Raw genomic sequence first — 18,011 nt, forward strand, 5'->3', positions numbered from 1 at the left:
CGCATACACAGGAAATCCACACTCTAATGATTTTCTTCACTTCATGTAGATAATAGATACGTAGTCCGCATACACAGGAAATCCGCACTCTAATGATTTTCTTCACTTCACGTAGATAATAGATACGTAGTCCGCATACACAGAAAATCCACACTCTAATGATTTTCTTCACTTCACGTAGATAATAGATAGGTAGTCCACATACACAGGAAATCCACACTCTAATGATTTTCTTCACTTCACGTAGATAATAGATACGTAGTCCGCATACACAGGAAATCCACACTCTAATGATTTTCTTCACTTCACGTAGATAATAGATACTTAGTCCGCATACACAGGAAATCCACACTCTAATGATTTTCTTCACTTCATGTAGATAATAGATACGTAGTCCGCATACACAGGAAATCCACACTCTAATGATTTTCTTCACTTCACGTAGATAATAGATACGTAGCCCGCATACACAGGAAATCCACACTCTAATGATTTTCTTCACTTCACGTAGATAATAGATACGTAGTCCGCATATACAGGAAATCCACACTCTAATGATTTTCTTCACTTCACGTAGATAATAGATACGTAGTCCACATACACAGGAAATCCACACTCTAATGATTTTCTTCACTTCACGTAGATAATAGATACGTAGCCCGCATACACAGAAAATCCACACTCTAATGATTTTCTTCACTTCACGTAGATAATAGATACGTAGTCCGCATACACAGGAAATCCACACTCTAATGATTTTCTTCACTTCACGTAGATAATAGATACGTAGTCCACATACACAGGAAATCCACACTCTAATGATTTTCTTCACTTCACTTCACGTAGATAATAGATTTGTAGTCCGCATACACAGAAAATCCACACTCTAATGATTTTCTTCACTTCACGTAGATAATAGATACATAGTCCACGTACACAGGAAATCCACACTCTAATGATTTTCTTCACTTCATGTAGATAATAGATATGTAGTCCGCATACACGGAAGATCCACACTCTAATGATTTTCTTCACTTCACGTAGATAATAGATACGTAGTCCACATACACAGGAAATCCACACTCTAATGATTTTCTTCACTTCACGTAGATAATAGATACGTAGTCCACATACACAGGAAATCCACACTCTAATGATTTTCTTCACTTCACGTAGATAATAGATACGTAGTCCGCATACACAGGAAATCCACACTCTAATGATTTTCTTCACTTCACGTAGATAATAGATACGTAGTCCGCGTACACAGGAAATCCACACTCTAATGATTTTGTTCACTTCACGTAGATAATAGATACGTAGTCCGCATACACAGGAAATCCACACTCTAATGATTTTCTTCACTTCACGTAGATAATAGATACGTAGTCCGCATACACAGGAAATCCACACTCTAATGATTTTCTTCACTTCACGTAGATAATAGATACGTAGTCCGCATACACAGGAAATCCACACTCTAATGATTTTCTTCACTTCACGTAGATAATAGATATGTAGTCCACATACACAGGAAATCCACACTCTAATGATTTTCTTCACTTCACGTAGATAATAGATACGTAGTCCGCATACACAGGAAATCCACACTCTAATGATTTTCTTCACTTCACGTAGATAATAGATACGTAGTCCGCGTACACAGGAAATCCACACTCTAATGATTTTCTTCACTTCACGTAGATATTAGATACGTAGCCCGCATACACAGGAAATCCACACTGTAATTATTTTCTTCACTTCACGTAGATAATAGATACGTAGTCCGCATACACAGAAAATCCACACTCTAATGATTTTCTTCACTTCACGTAGATAATAGATACATAGTCCGCATACACAGGAAATCCACACTCTAATGATTTTCTTCACTTCACGTAGATAATAGATACGTAGTCCGCATACACAGGAAATCCACACTCTAATGATTTTCTTCACTTCACGTAGATAATAGATACATAGTCCGCATACACAGGAAATCCACACTCTAATGATTTTCTTCACTTCACCAGTAACCGTCCTGTATATCAAAAGCGGGCAGTGGTGAAAGGGCAGCTCGTGAGAGCTGCCAGGATGAATTCCCTTAACCTGGATTTTGACAATGCATGTCAAAACTTGAGAAACATGTTCCTTAGGCGGGTTACCCAACTAGTTTTTTGGATGACATCATGGCTGAAGTGGGAAGGAAGAGAATGACGGGCCATTTTAAACCCATTTTGAATAGGAACATACCGGAATGTAATGGGTAGATGGTCAATACATACCGGAATGTAATGGGGAGATGGTCAATACATACCGGAATGTAATGGGGAGATGGTCAATACATACCGGAATGTAATGGGGAGATGGTCAATACATACCGGAATGTAATGGGGAGATGGTCAATACATACTGGAATGTAATGGGGAGATGGTCAATACATACCGGAATGTAATGGGGAGATGGTCAATATATACCGGAATGTAATGGGGAGATGGTCAATACATACCGGAATGTAATGGGGAGATGGTCAATACATACCGGAATGTAGTGGGGAGATGGTCAATACATACCGGAATGTAATGGGGAGATGGTGAGTACCATAACAGACATGAATCCTAGGATAGAAAATGAATTTAATGTTAGTTTTATAACAACTTTTTCTAAGGATGCAGGTGCCCTCAGGAACATCTTGATTAAAAACTGGGCCCTTATAAACAAAGATGCTACCCTCAGAACCAGATTAATGGATAAACCTAAAGTTACATATAGAAGGAGGCCCAACATCAAATCTATTCTGGAAAGAAATGTAAAACCATATATACCCAACAAAGGTATGAAGAAATGTGGTAGATGCCCCTATTGTAAATTTATACAGTTAACATCAACATTTACTGTCCTGGGTGAACAATATGAGGTGCAGGGGAGATTTGACTGCAACACAAAAGGGGTAGTCTACCTTGCACAGTGCCAGGCATGTGTCTGCTTCTATGTGGGGAAAACAGAGAGACACTTTAAACAAAGAACTTATGAACATCAATATAGTATAAACAAACAGAATACTACGAACGCTTTGGCTAGACACATAATGAATGAACCAAGTCACCAGTTTAAATACTTAGTAATTGGGCAAGTGGTATCCAATTATAGGGGGGGGGGGTCCCTGGACTTTGAGGTTAGAGGAGCATGAGCTTTTGTGGCAATTAAGGCTAAATGCACACTCGTATCCTGGGCTAAATGACTATTGCTCTTTGTAATGTATCTTAAAATTAAAGTCACTTTTAAGATAAATAAGGAATAAGAACACCAAAATTTATGGTGTTATTCCTGTTTATATGTTAACATATTAACATATTTACATATATATATATTTTTAACATCGAACAAGAATAATAATATGTTTGTGAATGAATCATGTGAATTTTTTGATCATATGACTTGATAATCACATGACTTTTTAGGGTGGGTCTGTGATGTCATGAATCAGAAAATTTATTTAAATGTTCTTTTCAATGCCTTTTATTTGTCTGAAGAAGTTCATTTTATTTATGTGAATGAAAGTGCTCACATTAAAAGGTTTTTAAACTATAACTTGGATTATTGGATTACTTCCAGCTTTGAGGTGCCTGGATTCCTGTTTTGGATTATCAACTCCAAGATCGCACTACAGTGCAGTAAAGAGAAATCTTTCCTTTACGCACTCTACGTCGATCTCCATTCTACGGCTCAATGTTTGTGAACTTCGAGGTTTGAAGTTCGATGTTATGTGCTTCGGTGTTATCAGGCTTCGAGGTTATGATATACACCCAAAATGTGGAGCCTGCTCCCAATGTAAATTCATTATGGTGGGTAATACAGTCAAACTTTGTGGGAACTTATATAGGTTAAGAGATAAATTTAATTGTTCCACGACAGGTGTTATATATTTAGCCCAGTGCCAGGCTTATCGTTTTATATTGGTAAAACTGAGGGACAATTTAAACAATGTATTTATGAACACCAATAGCATACTGATAAACAAAATATTAATAATGCATTAGAAAAACATGTAGTTGAATGTTCAGGACACTTTTTCCATTATACTATAGTTGAACAAGTTAAGAAAAACATAAGGGGAGGACAATGGACATTAGAACTGGAACTAAAGGAATTGTTATGGCAATTGAAAACAAATGCCTTTTCATTCCCATGTTTGAATGATTATTGTTCTCTGGGGTGCCTTTTAAAGTTGAAAGCCCTTGAGAGATGATTTTTGTCCTGTTATTATTTTTATGTAATTTTTATATAAATTTCTATATTTAGATATATTGTTGTACTTACATATTGTTGTACTTACATATATACTACCTTTTATAGTTGTGGATATTTAGGGATGCATATCTTTTAAAGTTAACTTCTTAATTATTTAAGAATAATGATGTCATATATTCATTTGTATTTAAGTGGTTTATTGTGATTATATCTGAAGAAGTTCAGGAATTTGCTCTGAACAAAAGTGCTTAATGGATAATAAACATGTGCTTGTTGGGTTGTACTATGCGTCCTCTTCATCTTCTTTTTGGATTTATAGGTTCATAGGTTCATAGGTTGGTACTAGGCTATTGGCCCTAGGGCCTATACAAGCCTAGCCATAACTATTCCCTGGCTATTTCTTCCCAGAATATTTACTTCCCTGGTCCCCTGTCTAGCAGGGTGACTGACGTGATCCCTGGGGTGAATTTCCCATCTCCCATCCAATCGTCTAGGTTCCTTTTGAAGAGGGCCAAAGAGGCACTCTGCTTGACATATATGGGCAGTCTATTCCAGAGTCTGGGCAGTCTCTGGGTCAGGAGCCTATCCCTCCAGCATGTTTTGTTTATTGTGATGACAAGGTTTAGATCCCTGGAGCATGTGGCTCTGAGGGATTGGGATTTCTTTAAGTGTAGCATGTCCAACAGTTCTGGATTTGACATGGCCTTGTATGTTAATCAGAGATCGCCTCTGAGTAGACGATATGCGACAGAGTATAACTGGAGTTTTTTCAGGCGGTCAGCGTAGGGCATCTGTTTAGGCCTGTGATTCTTTTAGTGAGATATTTTTGCAGCCTTTCCAGTTGTTGCAGATGTCTTGAAAGGTACATATGAAATGGGGCATTGTATTCTATAATGGGTCTAATGAGGGATGAGTACAGTGGGACAATGACCTCCCTTTTTCTGGATGGAAAGCCCTTAGTGATGAGGTGTGCCACATAGAAGGATTTCCTGACTGTTGTGGCGATGTGGTTATCGAAGGTGAGACCACTGTCCACCTGTGCCCCTAAGTCTCTTATCACACTTTTGATGTTTAGTGTACTGCCACCTATGTGGTAATTCATGGGTACATGTTTTTCCCAAAGGGGATAACTATACATTTCTTGGCATTGAGCTTGAGCCCATGGCTCTGGCACCAAGCATCTGTTTCTGTAAGGCCGTTTTGTAGAGTATCCGCATCATTTGGGGATTCAATAATGGTTCCCAGTTTGGAGTCATCTGTGAACTTTGTTAGCCAGAGTCCCTTAATGTTGGCCTGTACTTCAGAGAAGTAGATGCCAACCAAGAGCGGTCCCAGGACTGAACCCTGAGGTACTCCACTTGTCACTTGTCTGGAGCTGGATTTGGAGTCGGCTACTTTTACAGTGTGGGTTCTGTCAGTGTTCCCATTGGCAACGCATTGAGTGACATAGGGATTAATGCCCAGCTTAGTAAGTTTATCTATGATTCCAGAGTGGGGGATGGTGTCAAAGGCCCTGGCAAGGTCCAGATAGGCTGTGTGGACCACCTTACCCTCGTCCACGGCTCTGGAGACTGATTTGAAGAAGTCAGTCAGCTTCAGGAGACAAGATCAGCCCTTAACAAACCCAAATTGGGTAGGGTCCAGTGTTTCAAGGTTGCCGATGTCTTTGTTTATAAGCTCCATGATAATACGATCCATGGCCTTGCACATCAGACTCGTCATGAACTATACAAACTTGCTGTCGGCACACAGTTCAAATGGATTACAAGTGAACACTCGAGTTATGAATGATGCGGTTCCTTCAATTTCTGGTCTCAGTAATGTTACCAGTATTAGTGGACCACTAAATGTTCAATCAGTTCATGGAACTTTAAACGACAATCTACCTAAACTAAATGAATAGCTAAAAGAGCCTGCTAGTTTATCTCTATGCCCTGGTACCACACATAATAATGGCCAAAATAGAACACAAGCTCCCGTTAATAGTGAGCAAAACATTGTTGGTTATTTGAAGGAATTTGATTATAAAATGGTCAAAATTAAAAAGTTACAAACTGAGATCTTATACTTTAGGGAGTGTATTAAGAAACAACTTATCCCTAAAGGACTTCACCAATGGTATCCAAATGGGTTGTAATGGGACTCTGCATTTCATATAGAACTATTGCTGTTATTTGACAGACAAGGAAGTGAGTTCCTTGAAGTACTCATTAAACATTATGGGTTTGCCCTGGACTCATTGGTAAAAGAAGCTGAGGCTCTTGATATGGCTATAAGGAATGATGGTGACTTCCTAAGATATAAATACGACTATTGTCATATTTTTTATAGTATTGAGTCAACTATGTAAAAATAAGGAACACTAAAATGAAAAAAATAGAACATGACAGAACCAAGTATGCAAATGGTACCACATACCCTCCTCCCCCATTATCGCAGACATGGGGTTTTTCATTGCATGCAACAACCAACATCCATCTAGTTAATAATAATGAGCCTGTGAATGATAATGATGCTGCTGAAACATGAGATGGGCATAACAACCACTCTTCTCGTTCATATGCCAATGTAACTAGCGGTTCACCATCAGTTAGGAGGAGTGAAAGACTGATGAAACATGCTCAGGGAACCAATCAAATAGCACACAATATCCAGGAAACATCCAATCAGGGTTTTCGACACCCAAATAGGAGGAGTCGTTCGAATTATCAAACATACCCTCAACAAAATCAACGGTCGAGGAAACAAAGCCGCAAATGGAGATAACAGGAACTATTATTGAACCCTGTGAGTCAAAACCTGAAATTATCATTAACATTAAAGGGGATTTTAAAATCTATAATTTTCCTCACTCGAAGTGGATGTTAACCTTATTCAATATCTTGCAAAAGGATTATCGTTTGTAATCCCAGCTCGAGCCAGTTTGGCAAGGAAACTTCTGGACTTGAAGGTTTACTTATGTAAGGTAAACTTAAGTTTTTTACTTGGTTCTAATTGTGACTTTAACAATGAATTTAGGATTGCTAGCACTCATAAACCAACCCTTCATTCCACCTTATGCTTGCTTGAAAAATTACGTGAACTGGATTTGAGAGATGCACTTTCGAATCAAAGTAAGCGAATTAGTAATAGTTTTGTAATGGAAAATAATTTGGAGTTGCTGTCTGAGTTACATATGAAGAAAATAAGAGTTATGAAACCAGACAAGGTGGGTGGGTTAGTGTTTATGCATGAGGATGATTACAACTATAGGATGGTGTGCATATTGGAAACTGAAGCTTACAAAAAGGTAACAATTGGTTTAGTAAATGTTGCCTGTGGACTGGTGAAAGCTCATATAAATGTATTACTTATTGAAGCAACCGTTGATGTTAACCTGTATAACTATTTGAATATTGTAGCCCCATGTACACCAGTGATTTCTGGTTCACCAAAATTATACAAAAAAAAATCTTGAAAATCCATCATTTAGGCCAATAGTGGATGGGAGACAGTCAATTACGTATGGTTGTGCAAAAGTCATTGATAGTAAGCTGAAAAAGTATTTAGCTATTGAGAAACAAATTTGTCATGACTTGTGGGCCTTTTTAGAGCACATAAACAAACTTGGATATCAGAATGAGTTCAATTTCCTGACGATTGACGTCAGGGGCCACTACACTGTTATACCACAAGACCTAGGGGTTGAAATGGGTCACTGACTTTCTGATATCAAAAGGATGTGAGCATGATGAAATATATCTAATAAGGATGTATATCGTTTAAAGTTAACTTCTTATTGAAAAATAACTTTATCCTCTTCAATGGGAATTATTTCCTGCAGAAAAGTGGGGTGGCAATCGGGGTCCCCATGTGGCGGTAGTTTCGCTAATATCGTGATGGCACAATGGGAAAAATAATTTGTTCTAATATTGTAGCCCCATGTACACCAGTGATTTCTGGTTCACCAAAAAATCTAAATAACTCGACCTTCTTAAACCAGATTTACTGGTATACTAGATACCTGGATAACATATTCTTAATTTGGAAGGGCAATAATGAATCTGCTAGTAAATTTGTTGAACATATCAACAATACTACAGATTTCCTTCAATTTATGTACCAATTTGAGGAAAATACTGTTGCCTTCCTAGATGTCCAGCTTACAAAAGATTATATAAATAACAGGTATGTTGCTACAATATATCGGAAAGCCTCCTATTCTAATACTTTGTTGCATTTTGAAAGTTCTCATCCTTTGCATTACAAGAGAGCAGTCATAAAACGACAACTAGTGAGAGCAGCCCATATGACATCTCTCGATGCTGAGTTTACGGAACAATGCAATAAATTAAAAGAGATGTTTTTAAGGCGAGGGAACCCTATTGACCTTACAGACCAACTTACTATGGAGGTACATATGAAGAGAACTACTCAGTACTTTATCCCCATTTTAAATAGGGGACTTGGGTGGATGATTAGTAATTCAGAGGAACAAATCGGTAGAATTGATACCATAATGGAAGTTATGCGACTAGTTTTATTACTTAATTTTCACTGGATGCCCATCAAATTATGAGAATTCTTACTAAGAATTGGGCTGTGATAAGAGAAGATTCTACTATTAGAACAAAAATCGGACATACACCTAGAATAATTTTTAGGAGAGGTCAAACTATTAAACAAATATTGGAACATCCACCTGCTCCAGTCACATACAACTTAGGGATGAAAAAATGTGGAGCCTGCCCCCAATGTAAATTTATTATGGTGGGTAATATAGTCAAACGTCGTGGGAACTTTTATAGGTTAAGAGATAAATTTAATTCTTCCATGACAGGTGTTATATATTTAGCCCAGTGCCAGGCTTGTTTATCGTTTTATATTGGTAAAACCGAGAGGCAATTTAAACAATGTATTTACGAACACCAATACCATATTGGTAAACAAAATATTAATAATGCATTAGCAAAAGATGTAGATGAATGTCCAGGACACTTTTTCCATTATACTATAGTTGAACAAGTTAAGAAATACATAATGAGAGGACAATGGACATTAGAACTGGAACTAAAGGAATTGTTATGGCAATTGAAAACAAATGCCTTTTCATTCCCATGTTTGAATGACTATTGTTCTCTGGGGTGTCTTTTAAAGTTGAAAGCCCTTGAGAGATGATTTTTGTCCTGTTATTATTTTTATGTAATTTTTATATAAATTTCTATATTTAGATATGTTGTTGTACTTACATATGCACTCCTGTTTGTAGGTGTGGATGTTTTGGGATGTACGCCTTTTAAAGTTAACTTCGTAATTATTTTACAATAATGAGGGTATGTATTCATTTGTATTTAAGTGGCTTAATGTGATTATTCATTGTCTGAAGAAGTTCAGGAATGTGCTCTGAATGAAAGCATTTACGGATGATAAACTTGAGCTTGTTGTTTGTACTGCAGGTCCTCTTCACCTCTTCATTTCCATTTTGGATTTAGTTTGTTCTTTGGTCTACGACTAACAGCACAGACATGCAGGACTGTTATCTAAGAAGTGATAAATGCCAAAATGGTAACAATTAACATTTATTGCAGCAGCTGTGCAGGTGTAGCACTGCTTTCTCCTTTTTTCTCTTTGTTAGTTTTAGGATAGACCCTGCACCATAGTATTAGTGTCTTCTCAACTTTCTACATTTTGATTTTATGTCCCTGCAGAGATGGAGTCTTCAGAGTGCAACAAAGACTCCAGGCTGCTGGTCTGCTTGTACAAAAAGATGTTCTGTTTTCCTTTCCTTGTCATGCCTTTTCTGTTTGTATCTCACAACTGCTTAGTTCTCTTTGTTAACTTGTCAGACGGCTTACCTAAAGTGATATAGTCTTTGCTGACTCTTGACTCCTCAGGTTAAAAATGCTGGTAGCTATTTATCTGCAGTCTTTTCTGAGGCTTCAGGTGAGCTGTGCTGGAAGTGCACTTGTTGTCATTTCAGTGTTTTTTGTATTTTGTAGATTATCTTACAAAATTTTACAACTTTTTGCAGTTTATGTGACTAAAATTGCTGACTTTCCCAGATATTCAGAAAGTCCCAGTGTTCACAGTAAAGGTTGTTGTCAAAAGGGGCTGTTTCAATGAGTTGCTAATTAGTAATTCAGAGACACATTAGCCACAGTGAGGAATGACTTCATTATCAGCTAATTTGCATGTCCCTGAATCACCATTAACTAACTTCAGTGTGGAGCAGCACTTTCCTGTGACAGTCAGTACTGACATCTCATGAATTGAGATGGCACAGTGGGTTATGTCAGATGATTGAGTTATTGGAAACTCAAACTTCATATGGTCGAGACCACATGTTCGACTTTATGAAAACTCAGATGAAACAAAACAAGCCAAACCTATATTTTTGAAGTGGGAAAGTCCCTCTGCAACCCCCATAACCCCTGTAAATTTTATATATATATATATATATATATATATATATATATATATATATATATATATATATATATATATATATAGATAGATATTTACGCCAACTGCAAAATCGCACTACAGTGGAGAAAAGAGTGAATTCCCTGATCCCCATTGTACTGCAATCTCCATGAAAATGCTTTGAGTTTTCAGAAAATTGAATATATGGTCTTCACCATATTTAGTTTGAGTTTCTGAAAACTCGATCACCTGACATAAACCTGGCACAGGCACCCCTTACCCATTCACTCGCATGCACTCACACTCATTCACAGACTCACACACACACACACACACACACACACACACACACACACACACACACACACACACACACACACACACACACACACACACACACCATATACCCTGTACCTGTCCTGTTGTTGTCAGCATTGGAACCTGTTAATAGATCAGTGGCAGTTTCAGTGATTGTTGTTTCAGTGAAAATGTTTTGCCAAAAGCACTTTCGATGACATTGGGAAATTCCCTGTTCTCTACTGAGGTGCAGGATATGTCAGGGGTTCCCTCTCACATAGGTGGTGCTCCTCTGCAAAAAATATTATTTATTTAAAACACATAGCCACACACTTTCAGTGAAACATTTTCAAAGTGTTTTTCTGTTGTGGAAAAAGGAGTCGATCTATTGACGTAATCCTGTCAGAATATACCTAATGTCTCATTTTTTCCTGCCCTAGTAACTCACTGATGACTATAATCAGTCATCAATGCCAGACATTACACTTTCAGACTTCATGTTCTTCAGTAAGTAGCTGTTATTCTAATGGCTTAAGTTTATAAGAGGAGTAAGTATAAGCCCTCCCTGATGGGGTGTCTTCGTCCCCCATTATTTTTGGCTTTGTCATGATTTCTTGTTCTACAAGGTTGAGAGGAATTCTTATATATACCCTGCCCCTCTCCCTTGTAATTCACGAATTGTTACAGGCCTCGAATAATGTTTGAGATCCTCATTGTATTAGCTAATGTATGAGCTAGCTTGGTGGGATAATGCTGCTTTTCCCATGTCAAGAGTGCAGGGTTCAAATCTTTTCTCCCCTTCTCTCTATTTTTTTTTTTTAGTTTTAAATATTAATACCTGTTATCCCTACATATCTCTCAACATCTTACAACAGGAAATCTGGACAAAGTCAGAAATAAGGGGGGGGGGACAAAAACACAAAAATGTGGACAATTTTTAAATATTGCTCGTATAAACATAGTGAGTGGATAGAATAACAGGTTTTTCATTAGCATGCATTTTCTGGAGAATACAAAGTCTGAAACTCAATTGTCTATCATTATTTAGTGATTTCAGTCCTCAACAATTTACCTGAAAACCACAAATGTTATGAGGAACAGTTCAAAAATGTAAAACCAAACTCTAGACAGTTGAGAGGTACAGTATGTATCCCGAGTGTCTACTGTCTACTGGTGGTTGTGGTGGTGCAAATGGTTAATATTCTCTGTGGGAGATGAGGAGGGCAAAGGTTTGAATCTTTTTAGTTCTTTTAAGGCATGATAGTTATATTGTTCCTGCTGTCTAATGGCCCCTCCCCCAACCCACATTGTATTTTGCTTTTTTTTAATAAGTGCCTTTATGACATGCTATATAGAGTATCCCTGGTGTCTATTGCTCCCCCAACCAATCTCATATTAAAAAGGTATTCCTGATGTCTAGTTTCCCCCCACCTCACATTGTCTTTATTTTTTGTTTATATACGTGCCCAAGGCATGTTGTTAAAGAGTTATCCCTTATTGCTAATGTGCCCCTGAATAATGTGCTTGTTAGTTGCCTTTAAGACATGACTTAAATGTTATTCATGATTCCTAGTGTTTCTCCTCCTCCTATCAATGTTGCAGGGATTGCTTGCTAGTTTAGTGGAGTGTCTAGGCCTGACAGCCCCCAATCTCACTTATTGCATACTCAAAAACACACACACACACACACACACACACACACACACACACACACACACGCACGCACGCACGCACGCACGCACGCATGCACGCACACACACACACACACACACACACACACACACACATGCCTGCATGCACACACATGTGCACACACATGTGCACACATGCGCACACACAAACAGGCTCCTCACAGCCTTATTGCACTAATGCACTCACTTACCCATTCACAGACACCTAAGTTATCCCATCACTAACCCCCTTACTGCGACGTCCCAGGTAAATACACACTGACACATACACTCACAGATGCAGCTCCTCAGATGCATGTATGTGTACACCCCCCCCCCCCCCAGTGCTACCTGTCTGCTAAACTTCCTGTCACTTAAAAGATGAGCATGAGCTGTTGGTCATGTTCATTAATATGACTGGCCATGAGCAGCCATGTTAATTTATGTAGCTGAGTGATTCCAAAACAAGCCAAGCTCTGCAACTCCAGTTAATGAAAGCAATGCTGGAAGTCACCAGGAAGCTGCACATCCTAGAACCATTACACCAAACCAAGCTTCAAGCACGAATAGAAGTGTAGCAGTGATTCATGTAACCATAGTAAGGGACATGGATTCCACACTTATGAGGCTGGACAAAAAGGAGGTTGACAGTGAGCTGTCTCACATGGGCTGACATTATTGATGTTATAGGGACCCTGAGGACCATAAAACCAGACAAATATGAGTTCAACTTGATGGTTTTGGTGGTCCTTCTTGGAGCAAATGGCCTTGCATACAAAACCCTGAGAGCTAAGAAGAAAGACATGCCAGAACTCAGCATGCATGTGACAAATGCTGGAAAGACCCTAGTATTGTGTGGAATCCTTCCATAACCAGAAATGCTGCGGAGATTTAAAGAAAAGATAACTGGTTTTAACAAATGGTTAAATACCTGGCAGGGATCCAGTCTGTGTCAGCATGGGATGAGGTACTTGACAGTTGTACTTGCTTTACTAAGCCTGTCATTCCAAAGCTTCTGCCACTAATGAAAACTTTTGTTACCCCCACTATGCCTTTTTAGGCAGGGTCCTGCTGAGAGACGTCCAAATATAATTTTCAGAACAAACCAACCTTTGGACCACTTTCAAGGTAGTTCTACTTAATACTAGAAAATCACACAACAAACTGCTGGACCTTGAGGGCCTTTTGCATACAGAGAACATCCTTGCATGTGTTGTTACAAAAATCTGGTTTAACAGCCCAGATAGCACCCCTTCACTAGCTGATTTTTGTGCTTTACCACTCACTTAGAACTTATGGGAACTGTAGTGTGGATCCATATTTGTTAGAGACCACATTACCTTGAGACAGGTACTTAGAGACCCACAAGCAGAGGTCATAGAAATTCAAATCCCAGTAAACAGGATCACTTATCAGATCATAGCCTGCATCAGGACCCCTCTGTGTCTCCAGAAAATCATATAACATTCCTAAATATTTGTGATGAACTCCTTATAAATAAGAAAACTGTTATTCTATGTGATCTGAGCTATCCAATGATAAACTGGAGGACCTGTACCACCATCATAGGATATGAACTAAAAGCATAGATTTTATAAACAAAGAACTATCTGGATCAGCTTGTTAAGGAACCGTATACAAGACTAAATAGACCTGATCTGGTCCTAGCAAAGAGCATGTACCATTCCCAAGGTGTCTTCCCTTTATGATCAAGTTAGTCACTTTCTCCATTAAAATCTCCAAACTGTCAGTAACAAATATCACAGAATTCAAGGCATGAAAAGCATAAATCTTCAAGAACTCTTTGATGAAGTCTCATAAATTAAGTCAAACAGCTTGGTAATAAAACATATAAAAGGATATCACAAAAACAAAGGTATCCCTGAACTCAGGCTAGCTACAGAAGGCAAATACAACTACAAATGCTTCCCTAGTTATGTCAGGAAAATAAGAAATAACATTCAACATTGCTCAGAGCTTATTCACAGTGGTACTACCTACTCTGATCCAATGGATATTGGCAGGTAAATTTAGTGTCAACTTCACCTCAGATACATCTTTTCCAAGCCTACTTATCCCTGATGGACTCAAGTTGCTAATCGTCGTGAAAGTACTGTCAAAAATGAAGAATTCCTCATCGATGGGGCCTGACAACATACCTGGCTGTCTAATTAATAGCACTAAACAAGCTCTGGTGGTCCTATTCCTTGACTTCTTTAAACGGATCCTAGCAACTGGCTTTGTCCCACTTGTGAGTGTACACCTTTTATGATACTACTCTACAAGGGGAGACCCACTAGTGACCCCAAGTATTTCACATCTCTCAGTCTAACGAGTATTATATGCAAAGCTGTGGAACATATTATAACTGACCTAATGAACTGTCATCTCAAAAATATTATCAGGCTCAACCTCTAGCCATTCAGCTTGTCTAATGAATCTTTTGAACTCCCTTTAGAGGGTCACTCAGGCTGTACACTGTGGTCAAGGTGCCAATACAGTGTATCTTGACCTCATCAAGGCATTATAATGCATAGAAATATAGCAAACCAGCTGAAGGAGATATAAATTAACCTGTATATGGTTAGGGTGATGGCCAAATGGCTAAGGGACAGAACTCACACAGTGAGACTGGAGGGATGTTATGGAGAGAATGAAGGTGACCATCGGACTTCCTTAGGGATCTGTCCTGGGGTCTCTGCTATTTATTATCTACTTCTTTGGTCTCCATTTATTAAGTGAGGATGTCTGCACAACAAAGTTCACAGACAATTGTGAGCTGGGACTTGATGTTCCACTATGACATACAGGCACTCCAAGAGGAGCTTACACATGCCAATGGCTGTTGTACAAAAATGTTGGGCTCAAATTCAACACCAAAAGGTGCAACATTAAAGAATACAGTATGCAGCCCTTTTTGCCATCTTATAGAATGGATAACACACCACTACAAACTGAAGAGGAATGAGAGAGACTTAGATGGCTTGCTCCCTTATGTTTGACCATTATGTTGAAGTCGTGGTTAGGAAATCCTTTTACCTTGCACAGCTCACAGCATAAGATATTTCTAATAGCTTAAAAAAGAGGTCCTCAATTCCTTGTTCTCTACACCAATTTGACCCATCATTGAGGTCAGCATCCCTTCTGGCTATACCTTACTAAGCATATTAAGCAATTGGAAAGACTCCAGAGGTAGACCATGAACTCTTATGTCTCCCTAAAACAAAAAAATCCAGTTAAAATTAGAACCAGAAATATAAATCTACTTCAACAAATAAATAAGACAAGGTGGCTAGATGGATTTGTCTCACAGTGCCTACCCCTTCTATGGAACAAACTTCCTCTCCAAGTTCAGCAATGTGAGACACTGTCAGACTTTAAAAAAGCAGGAAAACTGGATCAATGTTCATAAAATCACCTCTGGTATGACTGGCCTGGTCCTCCTCGAAAAGGGAGGCAAGGCCTAAGTCAGAGACTGGCAAGGCAGAAATGGCCTTGTGGTTCAGTTGCCTGTAACTGCTACGATCCTACGGTCCCACTGCTACTATCCTACGGTCCCACTGCTACTATCCTACGGTCCCACTGCTACGATCCTATGGTCCCACTGCTACGATCCTATGGTCCCATGTATCTGTTTAGATGTGAGCACATTTCATCATACTGACTCTTAGCCGCCACGTGGATATTAACACCTTATAAAGAGATTATAAAATTTGACATTTTTTTATTTTTTATATACCTCTTTGAAAAGATATAACAAAACATATTTGGAGTTGATAACATGGCAGTAGTAGTACATGTTTGATTTTCACCGTACCTTCAATAACGAATATATTCTCCCTTAGTTTCTTATTTAGTTGGTGCTTTAGGGAGTCAAGGGCAATGAAATTGCCCACTTCAAATATATTCGCTGGCTCAGATGCTATTTTTTGTAACTCATTTTGAAGTACGCTGCCAACCTGTGGTGGAGAAAACAACAAAACGAGCTAAATGAACATCGTTTACGATTGGATAACACAGAAACTGACATGTCACTTCAACACAAGAGAAAATACAACATGCTCAGTGCATAATGCTTTATCCCTGAAGACACACTCAGTGCATACCACTTTAGACCTGAACAACACGCCCAGTGCATACCGCTTTATACCTGAACAACACGCTCAGTGCATACTGCTTTATACCTGAACAACACACTCAGTGCATACTGCTTTATACCTGAACAACACACTCACTGCATACTGCTTTATACCTGAACAATACACTCAGTGCATACTGCTTTATACCTGAACAACACACTCAGTGCCTACTGCTTTATACCAGAACAACATGCTCAGTGCATACTGATTTATACCTGAACAACACACTCAGTGCATACTGCTTTATACCAGAACAACACACTCAGTGCATACTGCTTTATACCTGAACAACACGCTCAGAGCATACTGCTTTATACCTGAATAACACACTCAGTGCATACTGCTTTATACCTGAACAACACGCTCAGTGCATACTGCTTTATACCTGAACAACATGCTCAGTGCATACTGCTTTATACCTGAACAACATGCTCAGTGCATACTGCTTTATACCTGAACAACACACTCAGTGCATACTGCTTTATACCTGAACAACACACTCAGTGCATACTGCTTTATACCTGAACAACACACTCAGTGCATACTGCTTTATACCTGAACAACACGCTCAGTGCATACTGCTTTATACCTGAACAACACGCTCAGTGCATACTGCTTTATACCTGAACAACACACTCAGTGCATACTGCTTTATACCTGAACAACACGCTCAGTGCATACTGCATTATACCCGAACAACACACTCAGTGCATACTGATTTATACCTGAACAACACGCTCAGTGCATACCGCTTTATACCTGAACAACACACTCAGAGCATACTGCTTTATACCTGAACAACACGCTCAGTGCATACTACTTTATACCCGAACAACACACTCAGTGCATACTGCATTATACCTGAACAACATGCTCAGTGCATACTGATTTATACCTGAACAACACACTCAGTGCATACTGCTTTATACCAGAACAACACACTCAGTGCATACTGCTTTATACCTGAACAACACACTCAGTGCATACTGCTTTATACCTGAACAACACACACAGTGCATACTGCTTTATACCTGAACAACACGCTCAGTGCAAACTGCTTTATACCTGAACAACACACTCAGTGCATACTGTTTTATACCTGAACAACACGCTCAGTGCATACTGCTTTATACCTGAACAACACGCTCAGAGCATACTGCTTTATACCTGAACAACACACTCAGTGCATACTGCTTTATACCTGAACAACACGCTCAGTGCATACTGCTTTATACCTGAACAACACACTCAC

General features: G+C 38.8%; 1 protein-coding gene across 1 annotated transcript in view; it reads right to left on the reverse strand.

Moving 5' to 3' along the window:
- ITGAL (integrin subunit alpha L) overlaps positions 1–18,011 on the reverse strand; it is a 1,030,513-nt gene that overhangs the window by 566,084 nt on the left and 446,418 nt on the right. The window contains exon 9 of the mRNA XM_044086682.1: positions 16,438–16,579. Coding sequence (XP_043942617.1) covers positions 16,438–16,579 — 142 coding nt within the window. The remainder of the gene's footprint in view (positions 1–16,437; positions 16,580–18,011) is intronic.

Source organism: Protopterus annectens, chromosome 10.part0 (genome assembly GCF_019279795.1).
Source record: "Protopterus annectens isolate FY-2018-M chromosome 10.part0, PAN1.0, whole genome shotgun sequence".
NCBI classification, from domain to species: domain Eukaryota; kingdom Metazoa; phylum Chordata; order Ceratodontiformes; family Protopteridae; genus Protopterus; species Protopterus annectens.